Source organism: Hirundo rustica, chromosome 6 (genome assembly GCF_015227805.2).
Source record: "Hirundo rustica isolate bHirRus1 chromosome 6, bHirRus1.pri.v3, whole genome shotgun sequence".
Lineage (NCBI taxonomy): Eukaryota > Metazoa > Chordata > Aves > Passeriformes > Hirundinidae > Hirundo > Hirundo rustica.
The window spans coordinates 43965952-43992034 of NC_053455.1; the positions used below are offsets into that span (position 1 = coordinate 43965952).

Consider the following 26083-nt stretch of genomic DNA (forward strand, 5'->3'; position numbering starts at 1 on the left):
TCACTGCAGGGTGCCTTATTTGTTAGCCAGATTATGGCAGCTCTTCAGCAGGGCAAATGCCACTGCCAAACATGATCTCCGCAGGTGCCTCTCTAAGCACTTAACACTTAGGTAGTATTTTAAATATTTGCCTCAAATAGGATAAATACCACTAGCCTCTAACATTTGGACAGTGTATCTCTCCATATTTCCGTCGGTTTAAATTTGGTGCCTGTCCACGGACAAATGTTAACTCATTACCTCATTCTCATTTGGTGTCCGTGCTGGAAATGACATCCACATTTCTCTGCTTCTTTCAGGTGAGCCATCCTGTTTATTTCTGTTCGATAATTCAGAAGTAGAACTTTTTTTTTTTAAGGAGTCCACTTTACTTCCCTGAATTGTCTTTCCCTCTTTCTCTGCAAGCAAAATCACACCAGATCAGATAACACAATTCACTATCCAAGAAAAAGAAAAACATGTATTTAATTAGATTTAATACTGAGTTTTTTACACATTCACTTTTCCTCTCATGGAAACTTCTATGTACAACATATATATGCATTTTATGTGTAAAATAAAACTTTACCATAAAACTTTACCAGACTTCACCATAAAACTGAATATGCAGTTTGAACTTCACTTGCAGAGTCCCACTAACTCCTCAATACTGAAGAATTCATTATTACAAAAGCTTATGCAATTTTATGAAGAAAACTTTATAAAATCAACCAAGAATTGAAATACCCCAAAAAGCAAGACAGTAAGGTTACACCTTACTGGACCTAGAAGCTGACTACCGTGAGCATGGAAGTACAGATTTCCAAACCCACGCTAATTAGTTGGCTTTTTTCCTTCAACCTGGCAAAAAATAAAGTAATCACAGCCAAAATAAAAATGCAGTACTTTTTGTTTTAAAATTCCCATTATCAAATACGGAGCAGCTATAGGTCAATCAATTAAAATGAACTTCACACCACATGTTCTTAATGAAATATGAATGCTCATTTAATAAAGCTTTTTGGGTTTAGTATGAAAAATTTACTTTGCAACAATAAGAAACACTGCATTGCATTTCTAAAGCATGATTATGTATTATAAGCACCGAAGTAATTCTTGTGGAGAGTTTAATGATGCCTTTGGGGTTACTATGTTGAGCCATACAGCAAAGGATTATTAAACCCCTGGGACAGCTCTGTGCTGCAGTTACTGTGACACACAGAAAGGGCTGGCAGGCTGGGCATAACCTGAAGTCCACACTTACAAGAGTCAGGGTTCATAGAAAACAAACTGCACCACACCATATCAATCTAGCAAACAGGTTTTAACACTCAGAATACAGATGGATTCTCTAAATAATTCCTAAATCCCAGGTCTCTGTAATGTCTTGCTTCTCCCTGCTTCTTTAGCAAGTACTTTCCTAAAACAGTATTTGGATACAGCAATTCATATGAGCCATCACTTTTTCCAACATACTCTCTTTTTAAGTCATGGAAATGAAGCAGCATTAGACATGAAACTCTCTTTTAAATTCTTGACTGGTAAAATGGTCACCCACTATTCAAAGATAATTTCACTGTCACCCTACTTTACAGGAAGAACTAGATGGCTAGCTCAAAAAACTTCCATCTTTTTTTACTTCAGTAGTAAAACAGGATGGGTTTCCTGCTTTATCCTAAAAACTTGCAGGTTTTATCTTAAAGACCAACAAGCCACAGAAGAATATTAATGTATTTTGGGGCAAATGTGTATTGGCAAATAATGCAGCCAAACATCTGCAGACCAGTGAAGTACCAACAGGGCCATAGGACCAAGCCAGTGTCCTCCCTGTGCACAACAGGAGCATTTCTGTATGAGAAGTGATAAAAAGATTCTGGAAGCTGTACACCTTTCTCACCAGACCAACAGAGAGCCAAAAGAAATTATCACTGGAATGATCAGAATCATAATTCATAGAGCCAACAGACTCTGAGTAAGCATGATATTCCTGTACTAGCCCATGCTTTTCTTGTATACCACTGTGGTCATTCTTCTGGGCTATGACTCAGATCATCCTTTGCAAAAATGTAGGTTCTCCAAAGAATTCGCCAAAGAAAATAATACCACTTTTAGCATCAAAAGACCTATGACACATGGTTATAATTAGGCTGTTATAATTACGTGCACATATGAGCTGACAAACTTGCTTTATTAGGTTATATATTTTCTGGACACCTGAGCTATTGTCACAGCTAAAAAGCTAGATAGATTAAATGAGCTAGTAAGAAATCAAGTGCTTTCAGAGTATTTATGTGCCATTTACCAAACCCAGACTACAGCTTAGAAGCACTATCCCTTTTCCTAAGAGATCAATCATAAACTTTTGACAGAAACGTTTTTCTGGTTAAGACCATTGGAAAGTTATTGGCTTAGATAATATTAAAAATTACATTTGATGAAACATTCAGCACTGCAATGTGATATTGGATTCATGACTGCTTGTGAAGAAAAATTCAGAAGAAAAATGTCTAAGCAACCCAAAGCAGTTGTTAAATGCAATTCTGCGGACAGAATATCAACTAAGCAACCATGTGCATAATGAGGGCATGCCATATGAATTAAAGGGAGGCAGGTGGTTTAAATATTATGTTGCCAGTCTTGAGCACAGTCCCTCAGGACCTGTAAGAGCAAACTTCAGCTGCCAAAAGCAACTACTGGCACCTATAGTCTCCCAATGCATGCATCACTTAACTGGCTCCTTTGAAGCTGTAACTGTAATGAACTTAAAAATATTATTTTAAAAAATACACATAAGTTGCTTTAAAGTTAAAGAAAGTACAATCTGAAGACAAGCACCGCAGGTGTACGTATTTGACAGTGTTCTGAATTTCAACTATTTCCATCCTTACTTTTAAAGAGAAGGGGAAGAAGGAAGGATCGCATTCCAACCAGCAAGAGGATCACTCTGCCTTTCCCCTGACTACGTGATAATTGACTCATTATTCACAGTCACAGCTCTCAACCTGACAAGATCCTGTTGTAGAACACCGGCCTTCAAAAAATGTGATAAAAATCAAAAATAAGGGATACAAACGCAACAAAATGTAGCAGAGGAAGAAAGCTGAAATGATACAAAGATTCATACACTTAATCTGCAGACAGATTCTGTCTCACTTTTTAGTCATTTCACTGTCAGTATCTTAAAAATGGAACTTAGGTCTCTAGAAAAGTACATCTGAATCTCTCAAGTGTAGTATCCATCATAATTGTGTGTCACTAAGAGTATGGCACAGACTTCAGAAACATGTTTCAATCAAAAAGGATACCCAACTTGATAGAATTTTTTCTCTCCTGCTACCTATCCTCTATATTGCCTAAAATTCTCTTTGTCTTCCAATTTAAACTAGAATTTTTCAGAATGTCTAGTGATCACCCACATATTTCAAAGAATAACAGAGTCACATCACAAAACCAGAGAAAAGAGCTACCTGTATTATCAGGAAAAACTTACTGTCAGTTAAATATCTCAGATGAAATAGTAACCCCAGAAGAATGATAAGATTCTCATGGTCTGAAGCATTTCAAAGCCAGACTAGACACAGCAATCAATAATATACCTTACAATACCTGGCTTGGGATAATACACTGGACAAAACAATTCAAACTACCAGGTACTTCCCAGCTTTTTTCAATTGGATTAATTAATTTCAAAACCAAAAACTTGCTGAGATTTAGAAACAGTCCCCTTTAGCTATAAAACAACAACAACAAATCTGCCCCTCCCCCCCCCCCAATGCAGTAAAGCTACTATTTTGAGTTCCAATTTACTTTTTGTCCTCAAATTCTGGACTGAGGGCCAGAAGAAAGCCTATGAATCCCTTAAATCTCTTCCAAGTTATACTTTGATGGAAAACCTGGAATTCAAGTAATACAGTGACTTTCTGCAGGACTCCTGAATGAAAAAATAAAAAAAATACTCAGAGTACCATAATAACTGTCTTGAACAGAAGCCACAAATACAAATGTCATGTTCATTCACTTTCTCTATTCCTCAAACACACCATCAGCAACGATTTTAAAACAAGAAAACAAGGCTGTCACTGAACTATATTTTTATACATAAAAATACATAACATATTCACGAGCTGGTAACATACTCCGGAACTACCTGTATTTACCATTTGCAACTAAGTAAACCATTGTACACAGCTGCATTCATTTACCCTAAATTACAAGCTGCAAGAGGAAAACAAGAAATTTCAAGGCTGAAAATCCAGTTTGCTGAGAAGGTAATTTTTAAAGTCTTCTATTAATTTTTGTTAACTCAATCAAAGCAGCTCCCACATTTTCTGCAGTAACCCTACCAAAATTTGCAGCTTCCCTATTCTTGTATGTTGTCTTGCTGAGAACAGAACACAGTGTTTTAAAGTTGCATAGCCTAAAAAAGCCATTCTGATTTATGTTAACCAGATTATCTTTCTGTTTCCATGCACTTTTATGTATAAATTGCTGTAAATCAATGCAGTTTGTCTGGCTTATCAAGACAAGAAGTGCAATTATCCCATAGAGTACGTACCTGGAGGATTTCAGTATTAGAGTCCTACATGCCTGTCCAAAATGAAGAGCCATTCAGGCATAAATCACGTACCTAAACTTCGTCACGTGTTTGGTTTTAAGAGTCTGAGGGTTTAGCCTCCTGATGCCACCCAAAAAGGCAGTGAATGTTTTGTAGATATTGTACCATATCTGCCCACATTCAGCATCTGAATTCTCTATCCCATAATTATCTGAATTCCTGTAAGGTCCATTCCAATCTTACTCCATCAAAATCTGCGCTAATTTCGACGGCAGTGATCTCACAGTAGTACTGAGCGAGCAGAACTCCTTTACAGCAAAGAACTTGCCTGAAACTTTTACCTCAGTGTGCAAATTAATATTTGTAACACAAAAATTCAGCTGGTGCAGCCTTTTCCCCTAATCTTTAATCTTTTCTTGATTAAATGACAAATAATCAGCACAAAGTATTGCTTAGCTTTTTTTTTTTCCCTTCAAAAAAGGTCAAGTTTTACTATAATCAGTAATATGGGCTTGATTTTTTAATATAAATTTACCTATTCCTTAAGGAAATTCCACTGTATTATCTTCTCAGCTAGGACAAATACATATTCCATGGACTGGGACAAGTCACTTCAGTGGGACTAATTCCAACCTAAAAGTTACTTTTGACTGCCATTTTTGGATACTTACTGTAGTATGTTTAAAAATAAGTAAGGAAAGGACTTTTTTATGTTCTCTTTCTGGGGAAAGATGAATGACTGCTACTCTCAAGAATATTTCAGCCACTCTCACAGACCTGCTCTAGCTTAATGTACAGCTATACTTCTATAAAACGAACTGAGCTCCTAATTTTCAAAAGTTTAGCTGTTTTTTTATTGTATCAATATATCTCCCTTTGTACTTAATAGGACCTATGTGTTCTGGTTTTATGTAGTGTTTATCTATATCAATATCTATGTCTCTGTTGTGCTTTTGATTATCTCAGTGTTAGAAAAGGGGCAGTAATTCCTGTTTATTCCTCATTCACCCCATCCAATCATTTAAAAATTCCTATGATTCTTTCACAGCTCAGCAGTGTTGCTGCTGGGTACCTTCTCCATTTGAATACTAATGCTGTCAGTTAAATAACAAGGCAAACATGCACTTCATTTCAGTAGCTTGTACAAGCAAAATCCTGTTTCTTTCAACAGATGTACAAGAACTCCAGACTTCTTTCTGAGCTGGGGTTATACTAAGCCATAATTTCAATCTTAGCTAGGAAAAACAGAATGTATTTAGCCTTTGGGGTTTTTTGGTTTTTTTTTTTTTACAAAGAACCCCAAATTTGCTTAAAGTTCTCCTCAGCACAAGGGAACTATACTAAATACATATGTTGGGAGCACTTTAAAAGAACATATGATGTACTAATAAATCAGGGCAGAATCAATCTTGAAGACTTTCTGCATGCTTGCATCCTAAAATAATTCAGCACTAATAGGCAAGTAGGTAAGTGCTGTAAGAAACAAGCAAATTGTATATAATTAAAAGCATCTGACATCTTCACACAAAGTATTCCTTTCTTAACAAAAAATATAAAAAAGCTGACAGTGGGTGGGAACAAAATAAAATGTCAGAAAGCCCATGAGTTTTGAAAATGCTGGAATTTGGACATTATAATCACAACATTAAGGCATACCTAAAAGGCTTGACTTTTTTTTAAAGGCAAATACTTATTTTCTTGAAATTAGGCATTTCTATTTAATTTTGATGCTGATCACTGAAAAGCACCCAATTTGACAAAGAGTTCAGCACTAAATTTGAAGTGAGATCACTCGACTTCTGTTTCTGATTGTCCTGTTGAGTCACCTATACACAGTTCTGACATCTGACATTATTTGCTTTGTGCCATTCCCACATGTGGAAAGAGCCCACTGCAATACATGAAATTAAGCCAATAGCTGCATTTGGTGCACTTTGATGCCTTTCTAGACAAGGTGATGAGGCACAGCAGAATTCACTCTGTGTTACTGATTTTTTTATTACCAGAATTCAATCACTGCCAATATGCCACAATAGGACAGAACCTCTATGAAAGCATCAACAGCAAAATCACTAAATATTTCCCTTTTTATGTTCTAGAAAATCTCAGTTATGCAAGAGAATGAAAATCCTTTTTGTTTGTTTTGGGGTTTTTTATTTTGTTTTGTGTTGTGTTGTTTTGTTTCATTTTGTTTGTTTTTTTGTTTTGTTTTTAATCTGAAATACTCTTCAGAAATTGTTAAGCAATAAAGACATCACAGAAAAGAAAAAAGAATTGCTATTAGGGAAGCACTATTGTTCAAGGGCTGTTTCCAGGAGTCTGAGTATTTCTGTATTTATCTGGTGCTGCCACTGAGCTACTGGGCAAATGCACATGAGTAATTTCCCTTCTTTAGGCCTATTTTTTTCTGTCTATACAATTGAGATTAAGTATCTTGCAGAGCAAATACCAGGACAAAAAATATCCATAAGACAGATCAGTTATTATTATTTCAAAAATAATCTATTAAGTTTGCATCTCAGTCTGGGATTATTTTCCACATTTAGGGGCTCTGTATGGTATTTGATTTTATACTGTATTGAATAAAGGCTACAAAGAGATAGCTACTGAATTTACGATCAATAGAAAATTGCAAATTTTGTCTCCCAACCAATTCTATCAAATGATCCAACACAACACATCAATAAAAAGCTCTAAATTGATGCTGTTTCTCTATTTCATGCCCTGTTTAAGTTCCCTGGGGATGACAGATTAATTTAATTAGTTTTACTGAACTGTCTAGTTGCTTTTACTGGCCAATTTACTCATAGGCTGAAATTTCTCTTGGGGTTAGCATTGTCCTACCGGTCCATTTCTAAAATAAAAATGCATTTACTGTCACTTCTTATCTAGCTCTCTGCTACGCTTTCTGCTGTGAAGACTGACATTTGTGAAGTGCCTCCGCTGACACTTATATAGGAAGTTGAATATTGTTGTTTTTCCTAAATGTGGTTAATGTAAAAAGGAAGCAGACGGCTGCAGTCAAACGGACTGTGAACTGAATACCTTGCCCAGCTTTCACTGGGGAATTAAATTAATCTGAGCACAACACAGAATACGGCTCTGGCATGCCACCTGTAAGCACAGAAGTGATCAGTCGCTTCCGAACTTCCTCCACTTGACAGTTTCTTCAGCACAGAAGCATCAAAACAACAGCAACGATGCTACAAAGTTTTAATCCAAGCTGTGGCTTGCTTAGATGGGTCTAATCAAGGTCCCTGGACTTCCAACACACTGCCAGGCAGTGGGAGGTGTGTGAAATACAACAAAATTAACAGCAGGAATGGAATTCATTTAATCCTAGTGGTCAAACACCCAGAACCATGAAAAAAAAAAAAAATGCAAATCCTAACTTGGATTTAGGTAAGAATTTTATTCATGGCAGCATTTTCCTATCCAGCTGAATGATCCCTAATCCTGTATTTTTACAAGTGGGAGAGGAGTAATTTAACATCTAGATGAAAATTTTGAAGCTTGGGCCATTTGGGGCTTTTTCTCTGTTTTTTTTTTTTTTTGTACAAGGTAAAATGAGGTATTTTATGCTCCAGTGAATTTCCCATTCTTCCTCTGAGTTTTAAAAAATGAGCAGAAGCTGCCTTCTGATTTTGAGCATCAAAGAGCTCTGCACCAGATTTCAAACACTCTTCCTAAGATTTGAAAGAGGCTATTGTCCTCTGTGGCAATTTTTTCAAAAGCAGGGTTAGATGGATTTCCATGAGATTTTGTCCAAAGTTTTCCTAGGAAGTATGTAGTTCTGAACATACCACTCATTGACCACATCTACAGAAATCTGTATCAACCACTTCTTTGTAAATTCAGCTCTTCTGAGGCTCCTTCAACTGCAAAACTTTACAGCAAGAATGAAAGATTTCATCTTTCTGGACTCGTACTTTAATTGCTAAATTACATTCCCATGGATTCGCCAGCCCTTTCATCTATATATTCATCTTGTTAAATTATCCCTATGACAAAAAAACATACTTTGGATGCTCTAAAGAGGAAAAATAAAGAGACTTAACTAGAATCTTAACCTGGCCCTCAAATGTCCATCCATTACAGAATCAATGGAAAAGGTTTTGAAAATCTTCCACTTACAGAGGAAGCACTCCTACAATTTTAAAATATTATTTATTTAAGCTATATAAGTCATGCTCTGTTGGAGCAGTATGTTTTAAATGCTGAGGTCAGAGTTTTAAAAATATATTTATGTATGTTTATTCATTTTCCATCATATCTATAGATGTGAAGTAGTTGTCTTACTACAGGATTTACTTGTCAATTACCCTAAAAACTAATTTGCTCACTGCACCAAGCACATTTTAAAAAAACAGAACCACTAGGAATTTTTAGAAATACTAAAATCTGGAAGATTAAAATCCCATATCAAAAATACAATTTTATGGTCCAGCTGAGTTTACAATATATCTCTGTGCTAGTTAAACTAAACACACATCATTAAACCAATTACACAGAATTTAGAAGGACTTATTTGGAGTCCACATCTTGTTCTATGTGAAGTAAGAGAGTATCTTCTCAAATAGCACAAGGAAGAACAGAAGTAGTCAAAGGTAATATCACACATTCAGATACAATAAATAGACAACATTCTAAAAATGTGATTTTCTTGATTAGGATATTAGCAATTCTTAAAAAGCCAAATTGAATGTAAAAATTCAGGAATGTAAAAATTCAATAATCCTGTTTCCCACATTTATAAGAATGAAACTATACTCTCAGCAGAAACACTAATGTGTTTACAGGGGGTCACTCCAGGCTATTTATAGCCTCAAAAGGCTCTTTTTAGCTAGGCCAGAACAGCCAAGGATGCTTGGGTCTTTCTACTCAAGGTACATTCTTTACAGCTTCACTGTGTAAATTTAACATATGAAGAAAAAATCAAAAATCACTAGGGTGTCATATTCTTATGAGACACTTTCATAAATAACATAGAAACTTCAGCTGAAAATATCCTTGCAATGACAACTGCACACCTAGCATAAATTCATGCACAAGTGAAAATCACCAAATCAATGGGATCCAATTAGTTCTGGGTGTTTTCTGCTTCCAATGTTATGACAGACAAAAGTCTATCAGATGACAATGTACGTTTTATGCTTTAAGTAGAATTTTTGCAGGTCATTGGTTTATAATGCAAAGCAGCACGTTGGGTACTTTTAAAGGAAAATGAAAGTGGGAGGAAAGGAAGTTGAGCTGTTCAGTTCATACCATCCTAAGAACCTGCATTTCTAAGCATTTGATTCAGGTAAAGCTCTACCTTTTATATGATTTTAGCGGTGAATGCCTACAGTGACAGTGAAAGAGGCACGCTGAGGCTTTTTGCAAGTAGCATCATGATAAGCAGCACGTTTCTATGATAGCAGCTATCCCCAGAGTATCAATCATACATAAGACCAGAACCAGATTTTCAATCCTCTTATCTTGTCCCTCAGTGTCTCCTTCCTCTTCTATATTTTATAGGGAGAAGAGACAGAAGGTTGCCACAAGATTATTTCTGTGGCAGCTTCAACTCCCCCACTGGTTTTCTGCTCAACGCTTGTGACTGACGCTTAGTTCTGCCTGAAGGATAAGGACAGGACAGACTTCTGAGTACCAATCAATGGGGCATGCCACATGCTGTAATTGAAAAATACAGTGTTTCTGCAATAGTATGAGGACATACCACTTTTAGCGCAAAGCAGTGGTAAAGAAAATTGTAATACATAGCTTGCACTGATTTTTCTGGCAGCTGTCTGAACATGGTTAAAAAATGTGAACCTGAGCTACAGAATTAGAATTCTGCCATTCAGCAATGCTCAGATCAAGGTTAAGCTCCTCTTTTTATTTCACCTGCAAAGCATGAGATCTGTTCAGCCTAATCATCTGTCTGATGTTCTGCTGCTACCTCTACCCAAGTTACCTATTATCTTGGCACAGGATGGATCAGGTTGGAAGTGACCACAGTGGGCCACCTTCCTGCTCAAGCAGGGTCACCCTAGAGCACATGGCACAGGGTTGTCTCCAGATGAATCCTGAGTATCTCCAGTGAGGGACACTCCACACATCTCTGGGCAATCTGTTCCAGTGCTTGTTCACCTACACAGTAAACTGGTTCTTCCTCGTGTTCAGGTGGAATTTCTGTGCATCAGTTTCTGCCCATTGCTTCTTGTCCTACTGCTTGGCACCACAGAGAAAGTCCTGGCTCCATCCTCTGATACCCTCCAGTCACATACTCACAGACATGGAAAAGGTTCCCCCTGATTTGTCTCTTCTCGAGGCTGAACAGGCCAAGCCTTTCCTGATAAGAGAGAGATGCTGCACTCTCCCAGTTCTCTTTGTTGTCGTTCACTGCACCCACTCCACAAGCTCCAAGTCTCTCTTGTCCTGAGGAGCCCAGATCTGGACACAGCTCTCCAAATGTGCCTCACTCACCAGGGCTTTCCCTCGACCTGCTGGCAGTGCTGTTCCTAATGCACCCCAGGATCTCACTGGCCTTCTTGCCCACTGCTGGCTCATGGACATCTTGTTTTCCACCAGGACCCCCAGGTCCTTCTCCACAGAGCTGCTTTCCAAGAGCTGGGCCCCCAGCCTATGCTGGTGCAGGGGATTATTCTTCCCCAGGAGCAGGACCCTGCACTTGTCCTTCTTGAATTTCTGAAGGTCCCTCTCTGCCTGTCTCTCCAACCTTTCAAGGCCATTCTGAAGCGCTGCACAACCCTCTGGGTTATGGGCCACTCCTCCCAGGTTTGTGTCTTCAGGGAGCTGGATGAAGAGGCTTCTGCCCCTTCCTCCAAGTCACTGATGAATTAGTTAAACAAGACTGGGTCCAGTATTGACCCCTGGGGGACACCACCAGTGACAGGGCTCCAACCAGACCCTGTGCTGCCGATCATGACACTCTGGGATCTGCCACTCAGCCAGTTCCCAACCCACCTCACTGTTCACTCAGCCAACCCACAGTTCCTGAGTTTGCCTATGAGGATGTTGTGGGAGACAGTGTTGAAAGCCTTGCTGAAATCAATTTAGACAATATCAACATCCCTCCAGGTAGTTGTTTCATCATAGAAGGCAATCACTTTGTAGAAGGAACACACACAGGCACAGCACAGTGGGCTAGTGTTAGTAAACCTGTTAAAGTACCCAAACTGCACACTCCTAATCTCAGGCCATCTCACACTATTAAGTGCTTTCCTTAGGCTCTTCTTTTATGGAGACTTCTCAAGCAAAACAATGCAAGATGTACTCAGGGAACATCTATCCTTCCAAACAGTGCACGTCCTCCCCGCCTCCCTAAAGCAAGCATAAATGGCTAACCACCTGTAGAGACACGGCAGCCTGGGAACCAACCTGTAGAAAGCTGTCCTTAGGGTTCCCACTGCTGAGTGGAAAAACAAAAGCATCACAGGGATTTGCCTAGAGTCACAAAGCAGGTGAGTAGCACGATACTAAATACCATTGCTTCTCTTTTTACCTTTTCTTCTGTTTGTGGTACGCAACAGCAGATTTGGGATATTACGTACCTTTCAAAAGATATGTGAATGTATTTAGAAACTCTTCATATGACTGCTCGTGGCTATTAATAAACTGATCAAGGATGCTGCTGTTCTTTAACAGTTGTTCTCCCATGATCATCCACACCTTGAGAGTTGAACAGGTATATCTGTTTCTGTAGGCTGCTTCTGCAATAGAAAGGAAAGAGCTATATATACCTGCAGGCAGAAAACATATCAACAGAAAAGTCCCTAGTTCACATAGATGGGCATTAAAAAGCATAATTTTATTTATCTTGTCAAGTTCTGATCTCATCAGTGGAACTTCCCTCAACATTTCTCCCAAAATTCACAAAGGGAGAAATTGTGACCATTTATGCTGCAAATTTAAGACCTTGGGTAATACGGGCCACAGAAGTGCCAGTTTCTCTTGGTGTTGTTCATTCCCTTAAGTTGTTCAGTCTTTCAACCCCTGCCTTCTTTGCAGAAACAGTGACACTCATCAGCATGTTGTATTTAATTACCAGGACACACAAGAACACTCAACTTTTGGACTGAATCCATGATCTCCAGGTGCATCGCTCACTGTACCATCAAAGCCACAAACACTGATTTTGGACCACACGTTAAATCACAATGACGTGTGTGTGTGTGTGTGTGTGTGTGTGTGTGTGTGTGTGCAGAGGCAGCACACAGGACAGGAGAGCATGCTGGAGCTGGACAGCCACACAGGAATGTGAGGAACACTCTTGAGAAGAGAACAAATGCTGAGAGCTGAAGGAAGGAAGCTCCAGTCACACAGCAACAGCTTTGCAACCCACCTTCACCACTTATCAGACTCTATGGATAGTAGTGGTCCTGAACAGCCCTCAATGAAGCCTGATGAAGTTAACCTTGCCCCTAACTCATAAAATCTGTGTAAATGCATGTCAACAGCTGCACGATGCTGAACAGTTACCCATATTACTTATTTTTTATACATATAAGCCCACCCTGTCAGTTTGCACACATAAACCTGATCAAGATGCAAGAATGCATTACAGACCAAGTGCTTGATTTGAAGCATTGAATTTGAACATTGTTTCTCTGTTTCCTCTCTTGATTTACCACAACACTAAGAAACAGGTTTTAGGAATGAAAGTTTAATTTTTCAGCGAAACTTCCACAATACTACGTAAAGGCTGCCAACTTGGCACTGAAGTTAAACAAGATTGAAAAAGAATTGTTTGGAGACCAGAAAGAAAATAAAGCATGACTTCTAACACAAAACTCTAATTTTGTTGCATTGCCTGCTTCCAAGGAAGACAAATGTTCTGATTATATCAAAATACGTGTCCATCCACATGACCTGAAGTTTAAGTTTTCTAATGTTTTACAAAAATCCAACCATTATTGAACTCTCTGTGGACTGACCAAGGAGAATGTAACTCACCAGACTCTCAGAGTTGTTTATGTATATTACAGGGCTTTGAGAGGTAAACAGTGCCTTCTATTCCTCATTATGGTTAAGTTATTAAAATCATGACTTGAAATACTGCCATGATTTGTAAGGCTACTGTAAAAGAATATAAATATATCTAATCAAGAAAAAGGTAGTAACTTTTTGTTTTTCTTTGGAGTTCAGTGTCTAGGATCTCCAAGTCCCTTGCAAACACTAACAAAATAAAAACATCCCCAAAAGGAAGAGCAAACAAATATTATTCCCAACTGCAGATTAAAAAAATGAGTCTCCAAGAATTTAAATTATTTAAAAATAGGTTAGTGGAAGGCTGACAGCAAATCTTAGATTAATTCATTCTAAAATGCTCAAGGAAATTAGAAAATTAATATACAATTTGGGGGCATAGTCATACCCTTAACCAGCTGCATGACAGCTTTGTCTGTGAAAGCCATGCTCCACAGTCACCAGTTCACTAGCCTGAGATTCAGCACCCAAACCAGGTGATACCAAAATCATTTATCTCAATTCTTACTCTGCTGTGCAGCTTCTACTTCCTACAGATTTTGAGAAACTTCACTTCAGATATTCCTTTGCACAGCTGTTATTGAGGTCTAAAGAATCATCTCCTCACAGAGAGGAAAAACCAGCTAGGTCCTAATGAAAGCCTAGGTTCTGTCAAAAAAACAGCCACTCTCTCAGACAACAGAGAGGAGACACTGGCAGCCAGAACTACCTGTTCCCTTTTTTCAATCATTTTCAAGAACTGCCTGGTGCTGCAGCATGGCCCTAAGTAAAAGCAAATGCAGAGGATGGTATGTGGGGAATATCTACTACCTGTGAAACTGAACATGTGGTTAGGAACGGATGGTATAGGAAGGGTGTTCAAAAAATTATCTCAACCCATCATGGCTTTCATATTTTTCATTTTCATTCCACTTTATTTTCTGCTGGTTCCCACCTACTTTATTCCAGAGTCTCTCTTAAATGATCACTACACTATGTCAGTCACAGAAAAGTTTTGTGAGGTCAACAGCTGAAACCAGGCCGACCAGAAGATTCTCACCTTTGCTAAGGAGCTTACCAGCAGGTTCTACCTAAGTAAAAGGCTTTAGTAATCACTCAATTCACAGCCTCAAGGCAATGACTTCTTTAAACTATCCTGAAAAAATTAAAAAATACACAGTAATGGATTGATATCCTCTGTAATTTACACAGTTGATGCAATGACACTTCTAGGAATGAAATTACTGTATTCTTCTGTTAAAGAACGGATACTACTAAAATCAAAAACTTATCTTCTTTTTTCCCCAAAGGAATAAAACTAACTTGGAAGTGTCAAGGAAAGTAAAGCAAGGGTATCTGATTCTTTCCTTGTGCTGGCTTTGGATACTTCTAGAGTCAAATATCAGTAAGTGATGCATTCAAGCAGCAACTAGGTTTTCTTCTTTTTGCATTTCACTCCCGCTCATCCATCCAAATGACTTTAATGAGGTTTCTTGAGGCAATCATTCATTAAGCCTTGCTGATCATCAGCAGATTGTGCAAAATCAATTTTATTTCTCAAAACACAATCTTCTTCCCAGCAGTTTAAGACAAATCAGAAATCTCTGCATGGAATCACGGAGGTAGGTCAAGTGAGTATTAGCATGATTTCAATTATACAGTGATTAATTCTATTAAATAACACAAAATGTGGTGGAATATAAACTTCCTGGTTTATGTTGCATTTTTAAGTGCTTTATGTTCCTTTAAAATACAACAGGCAAAGAAAGAAAAATCAAGATTATGTATTTTTTAAAGGCAAGAGCAGTAAACTAATTGTCTCTACAAACTCAATTAAATTTTACGTAATTTAATTTTTCAGGGAAAAAAAAAAACTTCACTAGCATTTCTCGCATAGGTTCAAGTCAGGTTTTCACATTATGGATTTGGTCTCCTAGAAGTCATTCTCAATTTTAAAAAAAGACTGATTAATAAATGGGGTTTTTTAATAGCTCACCCATAGGTTCATGGAAAATATCCACTAGGTACACTTGTTATCCAGATTTTATAATCTATGTCTGCAAAAATCAGATTGAACATAAACACACTATTTTTAAATATTATACTCTGTTACCACTGGGCAATGCCCCTTTTTTTTTCCCCTATAGGGCTATCAAAGTAACTACACTTCTAACAATATCCTCACAGCAATGAAGAATGAGGTAGCAGCTTTGCAAAAAGAACGAGATTTTAGCAGACAAATGCACTCAGAATCAATTTAAGTCTATCTAGGTTCTGGCTGCTCCCAAAAAAGCCACCACCACCTTCACTTCCTCTTCACCTCCTGGTTTAACACTCCAGTCCATCTCTTGGGCAGACAAAATAAACTACAAATACAAAACCCGAGAGTAAACACAGCAAATGCATATATCCTGTTTTAAAGATATATTTTCCAATCTGCCTTTCAGCTGTATGATTGCGATTGTCCATACAAGGGGACAGTGGGAACGTGCAGTGCGAGCAAGGGAAGGATGCAGGATTGCCCTTTTGGCAGCCTGCCATAGTAGCTTATGCAACAATGAAAGCACAGCCTCATCAGAAACAGCCTCAGAAATGGCCCAAAAAGCTGTGTCTCCTCCACACTGCCAAAGCAGATGTCAGCAGGGCACTGCTACACCCACGGCGCTGAGCTGGAGCCTGCAGTGCATATCATCAGCCCCCACGGTGCACAGAGGCAGGCAAAGCTGGAACTCAGGCCCACCCTTAACAAATGCTTGCTAGCTATGGACCGTGGCTGCTGCCTTAACAAACATCGCAGGATGGTGCTTTAAAAGTAGGCCAGACGAAAGGCATGATTCTGGGAAATCCTGCTCGAGAATGACATAAAACACTTCGAGCCAATCCGTTTTCCTGACGGCAGAAAACTGCCTCCGTCTTGTCTAGACATCTGCAAATCTACAGTTGCAGAAGAAAGCCCTCCCTGCTCTACTATCTTGCCCTACTTTTCTCCCTCCTCCTCCCTGCTACCACCACCTGTGGGGAGGCAGAGCTCCAGGAGTGAACACAAAGGCACCAAATTCTGGCCACAAGCAGGTGCAGGTCAACCCAGCTGGAGGAAAAAACACCTAAAAGTTAAAAAGGACAAAAACTTTCAGATGAGGGTCCTTCCAACATCTCGCAATTCAATGTGATCTATGACAGCTAATCCTGTTAAAATCAACTGGATGTTTGCCATTGCCTTCAGCAGGAGGCCTTAAGGGCACACACTTAATGTATCAGCAATTCCTGCGGATGGGAGCTGCATCTGCTTGCCTGAGTGCATTACTGAACCTGAGAGCTGACTTTTAGATGGACAAAAACATGCGCCTCATGCCCAGCTCGTAAAGCTTTTAAAGGATACATCCAAGGGCTTTAATTGCAAGCAAGCATATTGATCCTGTTGGATTTCAGTGCTATTATGCCAGTCCCGTACCTGAGAATTTTTTTTAATGACTTTCCAATGGCTTCAAGAGTACTGCTCCCTTTAAAGACAGTCTGGAGGCCCCATGACAAGGGTAACATTTCGTCCAAACTGCAGCAGTCATTGCCCCCTGGAATCTGATTGTCCAGGATCTGACAGTCAAACCACAGCTGGATTCAATCAGATATTTTAGATAAGCCCTCCAAATAAAGCGCTTTCCCTCACAAGTTAAATGCTGTTTACTGTCAGTTTTAGATGAGACAGAAAATTGAAGATGGTAGGATGCTGGATTCCCTGTGCCCTTTTTTACAGGTTTCAGCCTGTGTGTCCTGGCTAAGTATCCAGCATATTTGCATTCTGGCTGGCAAAACCTACACAAAATGAGTAAGGCAGCCTTCCCTTTCCCTGCTGAGCTGGAGTGCATTACTGCAACCCACAGGAAGCCAGCTACATCTCAGCTCAGAAATGACTGTGTTTTACTGGCAGAAAATATGCTGAAAAGCCTGGAAATATCTCAATGCAATTTGGAATGATTTGGGATGAAGAAGATGCAAACAATATATTACTTTAAGAAATTAATTGTGGAAGAAGAAAATCAAGTGAAATAAAGCATTTCCATAACAGTGAGCAATCTGCTGAAAACATACTATCTCTGTCAATGTTATTAAAACAGAAATTGTGAAGGAAAAAGTCAATTTATTCCTTTTCACGTGGGTTCTCTGCCAGTTAAATTCATAATGGAAATCCAAGATCTTCTTGCTATGACCAGGACAGTTTTAAACATAATTTCCCTACCATGTAGACACATTATTCTGAATCTATTTGCTGCAACTTCTCCAAAGCACTTTGTCATTGACAGTTAGAGATCACTTTGGACAGACCATGTCCTCATCCAAAAATGACATGCTGCTGCCAAAAAACTTTAATTTCTCCATTTTCTCAACCACAGTAACTGGAAAAAGAATTTCTAAATATAAGGCATGTCAACCGATAGAAAGAGTCTAAAATGAATGTAAAATATCAAAGTGACACAATGGGGGACTGGATTTTTCACTTAAATATTTGTTTTGGCATTTTTTTGCCAGTAGATCTTGGACCACAGACCCAAACAACGCTCAGAATACACCAAACACTTAGATAAGAAGCCATCAAGTATTATTTAGGCCCTGCTGAAAGTAGAAATAAATGTGATCTGAATGCCCTTAAATTCAGGGGAAGTTTTTCAGCATTCAATGCTGCACTACAGTTTCCTTTTATCTTTGTTTCAGCAGAAAAGGCCCATATGGATGCTACAGGGCACAGTGCCTTAGCACTGCTGTATTTCAGATGAGAAACATCACGACATCCTATCTGCATTACAGTTATTCAATGTCTCAAGACAATTTTCACAAACATTTGGTGTGTTTGCTTTGCTGTACTAATCAAATTCCATTTCAAGTTTCTTCTATTTCTATTCTCACAGCAGTTTCAAATGGGAGTTGAGATGTTTCTAAAATACTGTGCAGCAGATGTTGTAACTCAGGAGTGGGTGAAGTAGGGCCAGGAAAACAAAAGCAGGGAGCTATGAAGAGTAAATTGTTTTCCAGGTTTTTCTGTTTATTTGTTGTGCTGTGTTATGCAAGTGGCTTATCCTCTGTGCCCCAGCACTGCTAGCTGTTGAAAGGATATGTTCCCAGTGGACTTTCCAGCGTCTCATTATTTGTTGTTGGAGGAAAGCTGCGAAACTGATGAAAAATGCCACAGAAGGGTGCAAAGTTTTATTAGTCTTTCAAGGTCTGATCAGAAGGCCACTGAAGGAGAACAAAAAGACACCTCTAATTATTTCAGTGGACTTTGAGTTGGAATTTTTAGTCAGCCCTCACTCAGTGAACTGCATGCATTTGCCATTTCCTTTGCTCTCTTTCAATGTCATTGCCCACTTGCAGCAGAGCATTCCTGGGGAAAGTAGTATGCCAATCAGCAAGAGTTGTTTTCTTGTACGACTTATTGAAATTATTTTTTAACTCAATATTTATTTTAAATTACGTTTTAAAATAGCACTGAAAAATTCTGAAGATGATCACAACATTGCTAGATTTAACAGCGTAAAAAAATTCAACCATAAAGAAGCGTATGCTGCAGATATTTACAACCTAAGAGGCACCTGCTGTCACTCTGAGCTTGTTCCACACCAAAGAGTTAAAGCTTCTGGAGGCTGGTGGGTTTCTTGTTGTGCCATCTGAAGACAAGAGAGGAAAGGAAAATAAACCAGTCACAGCCAGTTAGCCACAGTAGATCGAGTTCTCAGGAGCACATCTGCAAATTAAGCAGATAGATTCCCCTTCATCAGGCTGTCTCTCCATGCCACGAGCCTCCTGTGCTGTCACAGAAGATTCCTCACATTGCTCACATTTGAATCCCAATTACACAGAAAGATTACGGAGGACGCAAAAAACTGCTATCAGCCAGGTATGTCTAAATTACTGTTTTGCCCAAAGCAAACTTGGTTGATACAGTTAGCAAATGTTTTGAGAAATACTATATAAAATTTTTCCTCCTAAACTTCTTTATGGAGGACTTGAAACTTCTCTGTGTGTCTGGATATGATTTTGATTGTGGAGAATTTGGAAACAGCATTTGCTTTTCAGGGGTATGCTTTTCTGGTTTGGAAATGAAAAAGACAGATCTGTCAGAGAAAAAAAAAACCACAATATCGCAAAATCAATTTAATTCTATAATAGATATCTGCATTCACACCAAAATAACTGCAAACTAATTAATGGTCACCAATGGGTATTTACCAGATAAAACTCCATGTTATCCTGTATTCCATTCTCTCAGTGTCCAATCAGTACAGCTCCAATGTCTTATTTTTGTATAAACTAAAAAAGGTTCTTTGTGTTTGCTGCAGTTCGTAAGATCAACTCATTCATCATTCATTATTTTGCAGCATTCAAATTACTGTGAAATTACGAATAATACTTTCAATGGTGAAAAATATGAGATGTCACACTAAACAGCACTGATTAGTCATTGTTCTCCTGATTAGAATGTTTTTGTTGCCTAACTGGGTAACAGGCAAAGCACATAGGTGAACAAACCATTTCTGCATAGGGTCAAAGAGGACAAAAATAATAAACACAGTTTGGGAGTGATTCAGTGCCCAAACACTGTCATCTAGTGACATTCCAAAAAGCCTAGATTTACTAGGATCTAGGCCACAAAGCAATGGGAGACTTGCTTCCATAGAAGCTAGAAGACAAGGAAGACTGTCCAAAGGTATATAAAATATCTGTTGTTTAGGTCACCCAGTGCTATCTATCCCCTGTCTCTAAAAGTTGTTCATCCTGTACTTCTCTGTGAACAACTTAATGTGGTTTCTGAAATTGTTCACCACCCAAAATTGTAACTATGTCGATCTCTTTCCATAGTAAGCACATTTCAAATTACATTAGCTACTGGTTTTAAAAAACACCTTCTCTCTTCATTTGATCCTTCTATATACTATCTCCCAATGCATCTATCTAAATCTGAATTCCTTATAATCTCTTTTCACCATATAAACAACTCTTACCGGAAAAACCTGCTCAAAATACTGTTTGATTTTAAAATAAACATGGGGAGAATATTAGTTTTCTCCTTTCTGTTAGCTTAGCTTCTAGCTCAGGTCTCTACTGCTTCTCAAATGGGGATCTTATAAAAATAATGCTGAAATTCTCATTTATTTGTATAATCCTTACAGCTTAACCTTTTATAAAAACACCAAATATGATGAAGCATGACTCAAGTCATCATAACTGGTAATTGTTTACGTAACTCCCCCTCCTCTTCTCATTCCTCTTTACTCCTTGTAATGTCTCTTCCCCAGCACCACAACAAAGGCATTTGTCTGTTTCCCTCTGCACTAGCTGTAATGCTAATCCAACTCCAGTTTCTAGCATAAAGCCACAAAAAAGCACTTTAAACTCTTTGCTTATACGGTTAGATCTTTTGGGTTCCCCAAAGCTGTTCAGGGTTAGATGAGCCATGGCCCAAAGGAATCAGTATTGGAAGGTTAGAGCTGGAGGTCAGCACAGCCGAAGAGCAACCACACTGTATTGACACACTGTAATTAGCATGAAAATACACGGAAAGCCAAAGCAATTCCAGTAGCTCTAAGGAGCTGATTCTGGCCAAAAATCTCATATAAATATTCCCTCCATTACGTACTGAACTGTTTGCTTATGTAAAGTTCAAAAAATACTATGAGATGACAAGGATGTCTGTTTTAAATGTTCTTAACCAGTATGTTCTGTGTGTCTATCAATCAAATAATTTTTACTGATCTCTCTCCACTCTGTATCTGCAGACTCTTCAGACAGTAAATTCTTCAGAACTGAGTACTGCTCAGTATTTGGGAAAGAGTTTGTGACATTGCAGACACTAATAACTGTCCTATTTGGAGATTCTTTAAGTGTATGTAAAAATACAAGAAGCATACCAATATGTCAATTAAACTGTTTGCCACTTTTAATAGTCTCGTTAGACTTCAAATATAAAGTCATATGAAGAACAGGGGTGGTACAAGATAAAGAATTCTACTTTTCTCATACAGAACAGAAATTCTCTTATGGCATCTTCAGTATAGAAGACATTTTACTCTTCTAACGATCCTGTAAAACCAAACAAGCTAAGTAACCGTACAATATGAAAGAAGAGACATATGACATCTAATTAAGTAAACCTAACCCAGTGCAAGCTCCTCTGATGATGCCATTTTTGAATGCTTGTAAGAAACAAGCAGCAGATTCCTGTTTAGCATATCACCTGAAGGTAAATAACTTCCTCAGTCTTTCCTCATGCATAATAAGGACAAAACCTGCTGTGTATACTGACATGCTCAGAAAATGGTTCACTAACTTAATTAACTTATAACCGAACTTCACCCACAGTGCAGTACTTCTAAAAAGAAATCTAATTGTAGGAAAAAATACCACCTTCAGGGCAGAGACATTAAGCTATACAGTGAACAGAACTCAACCATGATCTTTGGATGATTCCACAACATCAGCCAGCCGTTCCATGTTTTTCAAACAGACTCAGTAACGGCTATGCCTACCCTGTCTGTGTGCTCTGGCCTGAAAACACCTCATCTTTGAAAAGCATTCCACGGCAGATCCCTATTTTAGCACAGCAATTCCCATACCAGTTTGCAGACAAGCAGTGCAGCAATATGGTACAAAATGGCAACTGATGGAGTCAAGTGTGTCATCAGTCCCCATGTTTTTACACCGACTCTTCCTCTACACTATGTTGTTCAGATCCCCCCAGGTTTTGATGTCACTAGAAGATACCAAATCCTTCCTTAAAAAAGAAACCCTATGTGTCTTGTTTTTCGTTGTCACAGCAAAATGAAAGGCAGCAACAAGGAAAATATGAATCCTAAAGGAAAATATGAATCCTAAAGATTTAAAGGGGGGGAAGTAATTTCATTTTAAAATGTAGGATTTTTTTTTTTTTTTTCCCTACTATTTAGTTCACACTTTTAAATTCTGGGGATTTCGCAAAGGCTGGGACAGAGAACTTGGATGTTTACTAAAGGGCACAAGTCTGCTGTCACCAAAGGACGCTGCCAGTTATTTACCCCCAAGGTGTCTGTGCTCTCCAAAGCTTTCGCAGTCAATATCCAGGCTGATTACATAAACTCCTTTCAGTCTTCAAACAAACAGGTTTATAAGAGTAAAAAACACCCCTTGAAAACTGCTCATGAAAGCATGAGCAAAGCGCAGGGATGAAAGACCACGGATTCGAGCACGCCGAAGCCCCTCGGCCGCGGGACTCGCAAGCCCGAGACCCCGACTGGGCTGTTCAGCACAGGCGTGAGATTCACCCCGGCACCCGCGGCCCCTGCCGCTCCAGCCAGCCCGGCACGGCTGCAAAGACAGCGGGCACCTCCTGCTTCTAAACGCAGTCAACAAATCCTGACGTTTTCCTTGTAAACAAAAGGTGCAATCGAAACTTTCCGCGCACGCCCGCCCTCCCGCCCACTGACGGCGGCCCCCCGGGGCAGGTTCCCGGCCGGGAGCGGGATGGGCCGGGGGCTCCTGCCGCCCCGGGCGAGCCCGAGCCCCGCCGGACGAGGCTCCGGCACTCGGGGCCCCGGGCCTGCGGCAGCCGGGAGTCCCCAGCCCGGCATCGCCGGCCGCTTCGGGGCGACAGACGGGCGGGAAATCCCGACTTGTGGCATCTCCGGCGCTGCTCCCTCCGCCCCGGGCGCGCCGGGGCCGGACCCCGCCTCCAGCAGAGCGGCCCCGGCCCCGCGGCCGCACTCACCGCCGCTGGCACTGTAAGCCAGCCGATCCCGAGTCCCCACGGCCGGGACGAGCCAAGCGGCGCCGGGCCGGGCCGGGCCGGGCACCCAGCGAGGACTACCGGCCCCAGCAGCCCGCGGGAGCGGCCGCGCCCGCCCCGGGAAGCCGCCCCAGCGCAGGCCTCGGCCGCACCGTGGGCGGGCTCCATGTGCCAACAGCCCGTGGGTGCGCACAATTCCCGACGTACCCCGGCAACGGTGCGCGCCTCGTGCTTGATTCATGTCTTGAGACGCAGGAAAGCGTGTCTTAGTGGGTTTCAGAGAGTGAACTGCAGAGCATAGGATTTAGAACTTCTACCATGGGATTTATTCAAGTTCTGTTAAATGTTTGTGGTAGGTTCTAATGCATGTTTGATCTGTTTGTTTTGGTTTTTTGTTTTCTCAGCCACAGTATGGCCCAGTCAACAGACAGAATGTCCCTGCAGATGGTATCCACCGTCAGTAACTCATCCTTACTTCAGCCGGGCTTCTCGCTCCTGAATTTTGATGGGCACGTTTTCTTTTTTGGTCAGAAAGGATGGCCAAAGAGATCCTGCCCCACTGGTGTTTTCCTCCTCGATATAAAGCAGAATGAGCTCAAAATGAAACCTGCCTTCTTCTCTAAAGAATCGTGTTACCTTCCCCCTCTCCGCTACCCTGCTCTTTGTACGCTCAGAAGCGATGCAAGGGCTGATGAGTACCAGTATATCATCCATGGTGGTAAAACACCTAACAATGAACTTTCTGATAAGGTTTACTTTATGAGTCTAGTAAGCAAAACTAGCAAGAAAATAACATTCCAATGCATTGAGAAAGACCTGGGTGGAGATGTCCCTGAAGCTAGATATGGGCATACAATTAATGTAGTTCATAGCCGGGGGAAAAGCATGAGTGTTCTGTTTGGAGGGAGGACGTATACTCCTCTTGCACAAAGAACCACTGAGAAATGGAACAGCGTAGTCGACTGTGAGCCATCCGTGTTTCTCATTGATTTTGAGTTTGGATGCTGTACATCATACATGCTTCCAGAGCTTCAAGATGGACTTTCTTTCCACGTGTCAATTGCCAGAGATGATACAATCTACATCTTGGGAGGCCACTCACTTCAGAATAACACCAGGTCCCCCAACTTGTACAAGCTAAAAATTGATCTGCCCCTGGGCAGCCCAGCTGTGACCTGCACCATCCTGCCAGGGGGGATATCAGTGTCAAGTGCTATAGTGACCCAGATCAGTGACGCTGAATTTGTCCTTGTTGGTGGCTACCACTCAGACAACCAGAAACGGCTGGTGTGTAACACCATAGTAATGGAAGATAGTAAGATAGAGATTGTTGAAAGTGTGAGCCCAGAGTGGACACCAGATATTAAACACTGCAGAATGTGGTTTGGCTGTGATATGGGTAAAGGGTCTGTTTTGCTGGGCATTCCAGGGGCCAACAAACAAATAATCCCAGATGCAAACTACTTCTACATTTTGAGGTGCAAAAGAGAAGAGGATAAGGAAGAAGAATTGATAACACAAATTTGCAGCCAGACGTCAAGTGAAGATGCTGGAGACACTGCTCCACTTGAAGATTCGGAGGAGTTTTGTTTTAGTGCTGAAGCCAATAGCTTTGATGCTGATGATGCTGATACTTACAATGAAGATGATGAAGAGGATGAATCAGAGACAGGCTACTGGATCACCTGTTGTACCAGTTGCAGCATTGACATTAACACCTGGGTCCCTTTCTATTCGACAGAACTCAACAAGCCTGCAATGATCCTATGTTCTAGTGGGTCTGGCCACTGGGTCCACGCGCAGTGTATGGATCTCTCGGAGACCACACTTCTGCGTCTCTCAGAAGCAAATGTCAAGTACTTCTGCAACAAGCATGTTGACCTTAATAAAGGGCTACAAACTCCCCAAAAGGTGGTGGGCCTGAAAAAGCCACCCATGAAACCATTGCGCAAAAAGAAGACCATGAAGTTATCAACATCAACTAAAAAGTCCTTTCTTCGGAGACTGTTTGAATAGATTTACACTGCTGATTTGTATTCACCTGGGAGGAAATGAAATCACAGACAAAGGCAACAATGGTTGAAGCAAAGTGGGTTATTGGTGTTTGAAGAGATCTTATTTCACTTATCTCAATGTTTTTGTTAAATTTCAAATCACATTAATTTTTTCTGTCTCTTACGTGTATTTTTGTAATACCCAGACAGGGACCCCGTCCTAGAGGGCACTGTGCAAACACACAGCCAGACACTGGTAAACTGTGTGCTGAATTTTAAGTTATAACTTACTCCTCAGTAAGTTTAATGGAACTGCTGGTAGGATAAGACATTATTCTATGTACTCAGTGCTGTTACCATCTGTCCATAAAGAACATTATATTGCCTGTTTAAATTTTTTATCTTAGTCAGTAGTTCTAGAAATATTTGACCTAATCTATAGCTGAATTACTCCCATTTTGTGTTGGTGAAATTAAATAAAATGAGAATAATTACTCTGATTTTAAACAAAAGTATGTGGTTTACGTCTTTTGTGTCAGAAATAATGAAATATTCAGATACTGAGGGTCAGTTTTCTTCAGGGACTTCCATTGTGGAAAGCTTACATATGGAGCATTTAATTCTGGATAATTTTTTTTATTATTATTTTGAGAGTTATGGAATGACTATATGTCAGTTTTGGCTACAGTTGTGAAACATAATCTCACAATAAAAATTACATTGCTTTTTTTTTAAACTACTGCGATCATCAACTGCTTTGTGTTTGTATTTTTAAAAACTTGGTAAGGTAATAAAGTTTAGTATAAAAATGACTGTGTATTTTCATGTATTCATGGG

At 39.8% G+C, this 26083-nt stretch overlaps 2 protein-coding genes across 8 annotated transcripts in view; one reads left to right on the forward strand and one right to left on the reverse strand.

Annotated features, from left to right (window-relative positions):
- Positions 1-23359, reverse strand: part of IFTAP (intraflagellar transport associated protein) — a 39322-nt gene extending 15963 nt beyond the window's left edge. The window contains exons 1-4 of one of the 7 annotated variants that reach the window (XM_058421226.1): positions 23235-23317; positions 19087-19161; positions 12091-12249; positions 241-398 (exon numbers count right to left, since the gene is read on the reverse strand). In XM_058421226.1, the coding sequence (XP_058277209.1) occupies positions 241-398; positions 12091-12202 (270 nt within the window). In that variant the 5' untranslated portion in view covers positions 12203-12249; positions 19087-19161; positions 23235-23317. Of the gene's footprint in view, positions 1-240; positions 399-3944; positions 4022-12090; positions 12250-19075; positions 19162-23234 lie in introns of those variants that run through there. The other 6 variants (XM_040068688.2, XM_040068687.2, XM_058421224.1 and 3 more) reach the window with 6 other exon arrangements.
- Positions 23360-23663: 304 nt separating this feature from the next.
- Positions 23664-25426, forward strand: RAG2 (recombination activating 2). The gene has a single exon (XM_040067984.2). The coding sequence runs from the start codon at positions 23664-23666 to the stop codon at positions 25266-25268; it is 1605 nt and encodes a 534-aa protein (XP_039923918.1). The 3' UTR covers positions 25269-25426.
- Positions 25427-26083: the final 657 nt, after the last annotated feature.

Bases quoted from the DNA above. Each gene is read 5' to 3' on its own strand.
- RAG2 (XM_040067984.2), top strand. From the start codon at position 23,664: ATGGCCCAGTCAACAGACAGAATGTCCCTGCAGATGGTATCCACCGTC.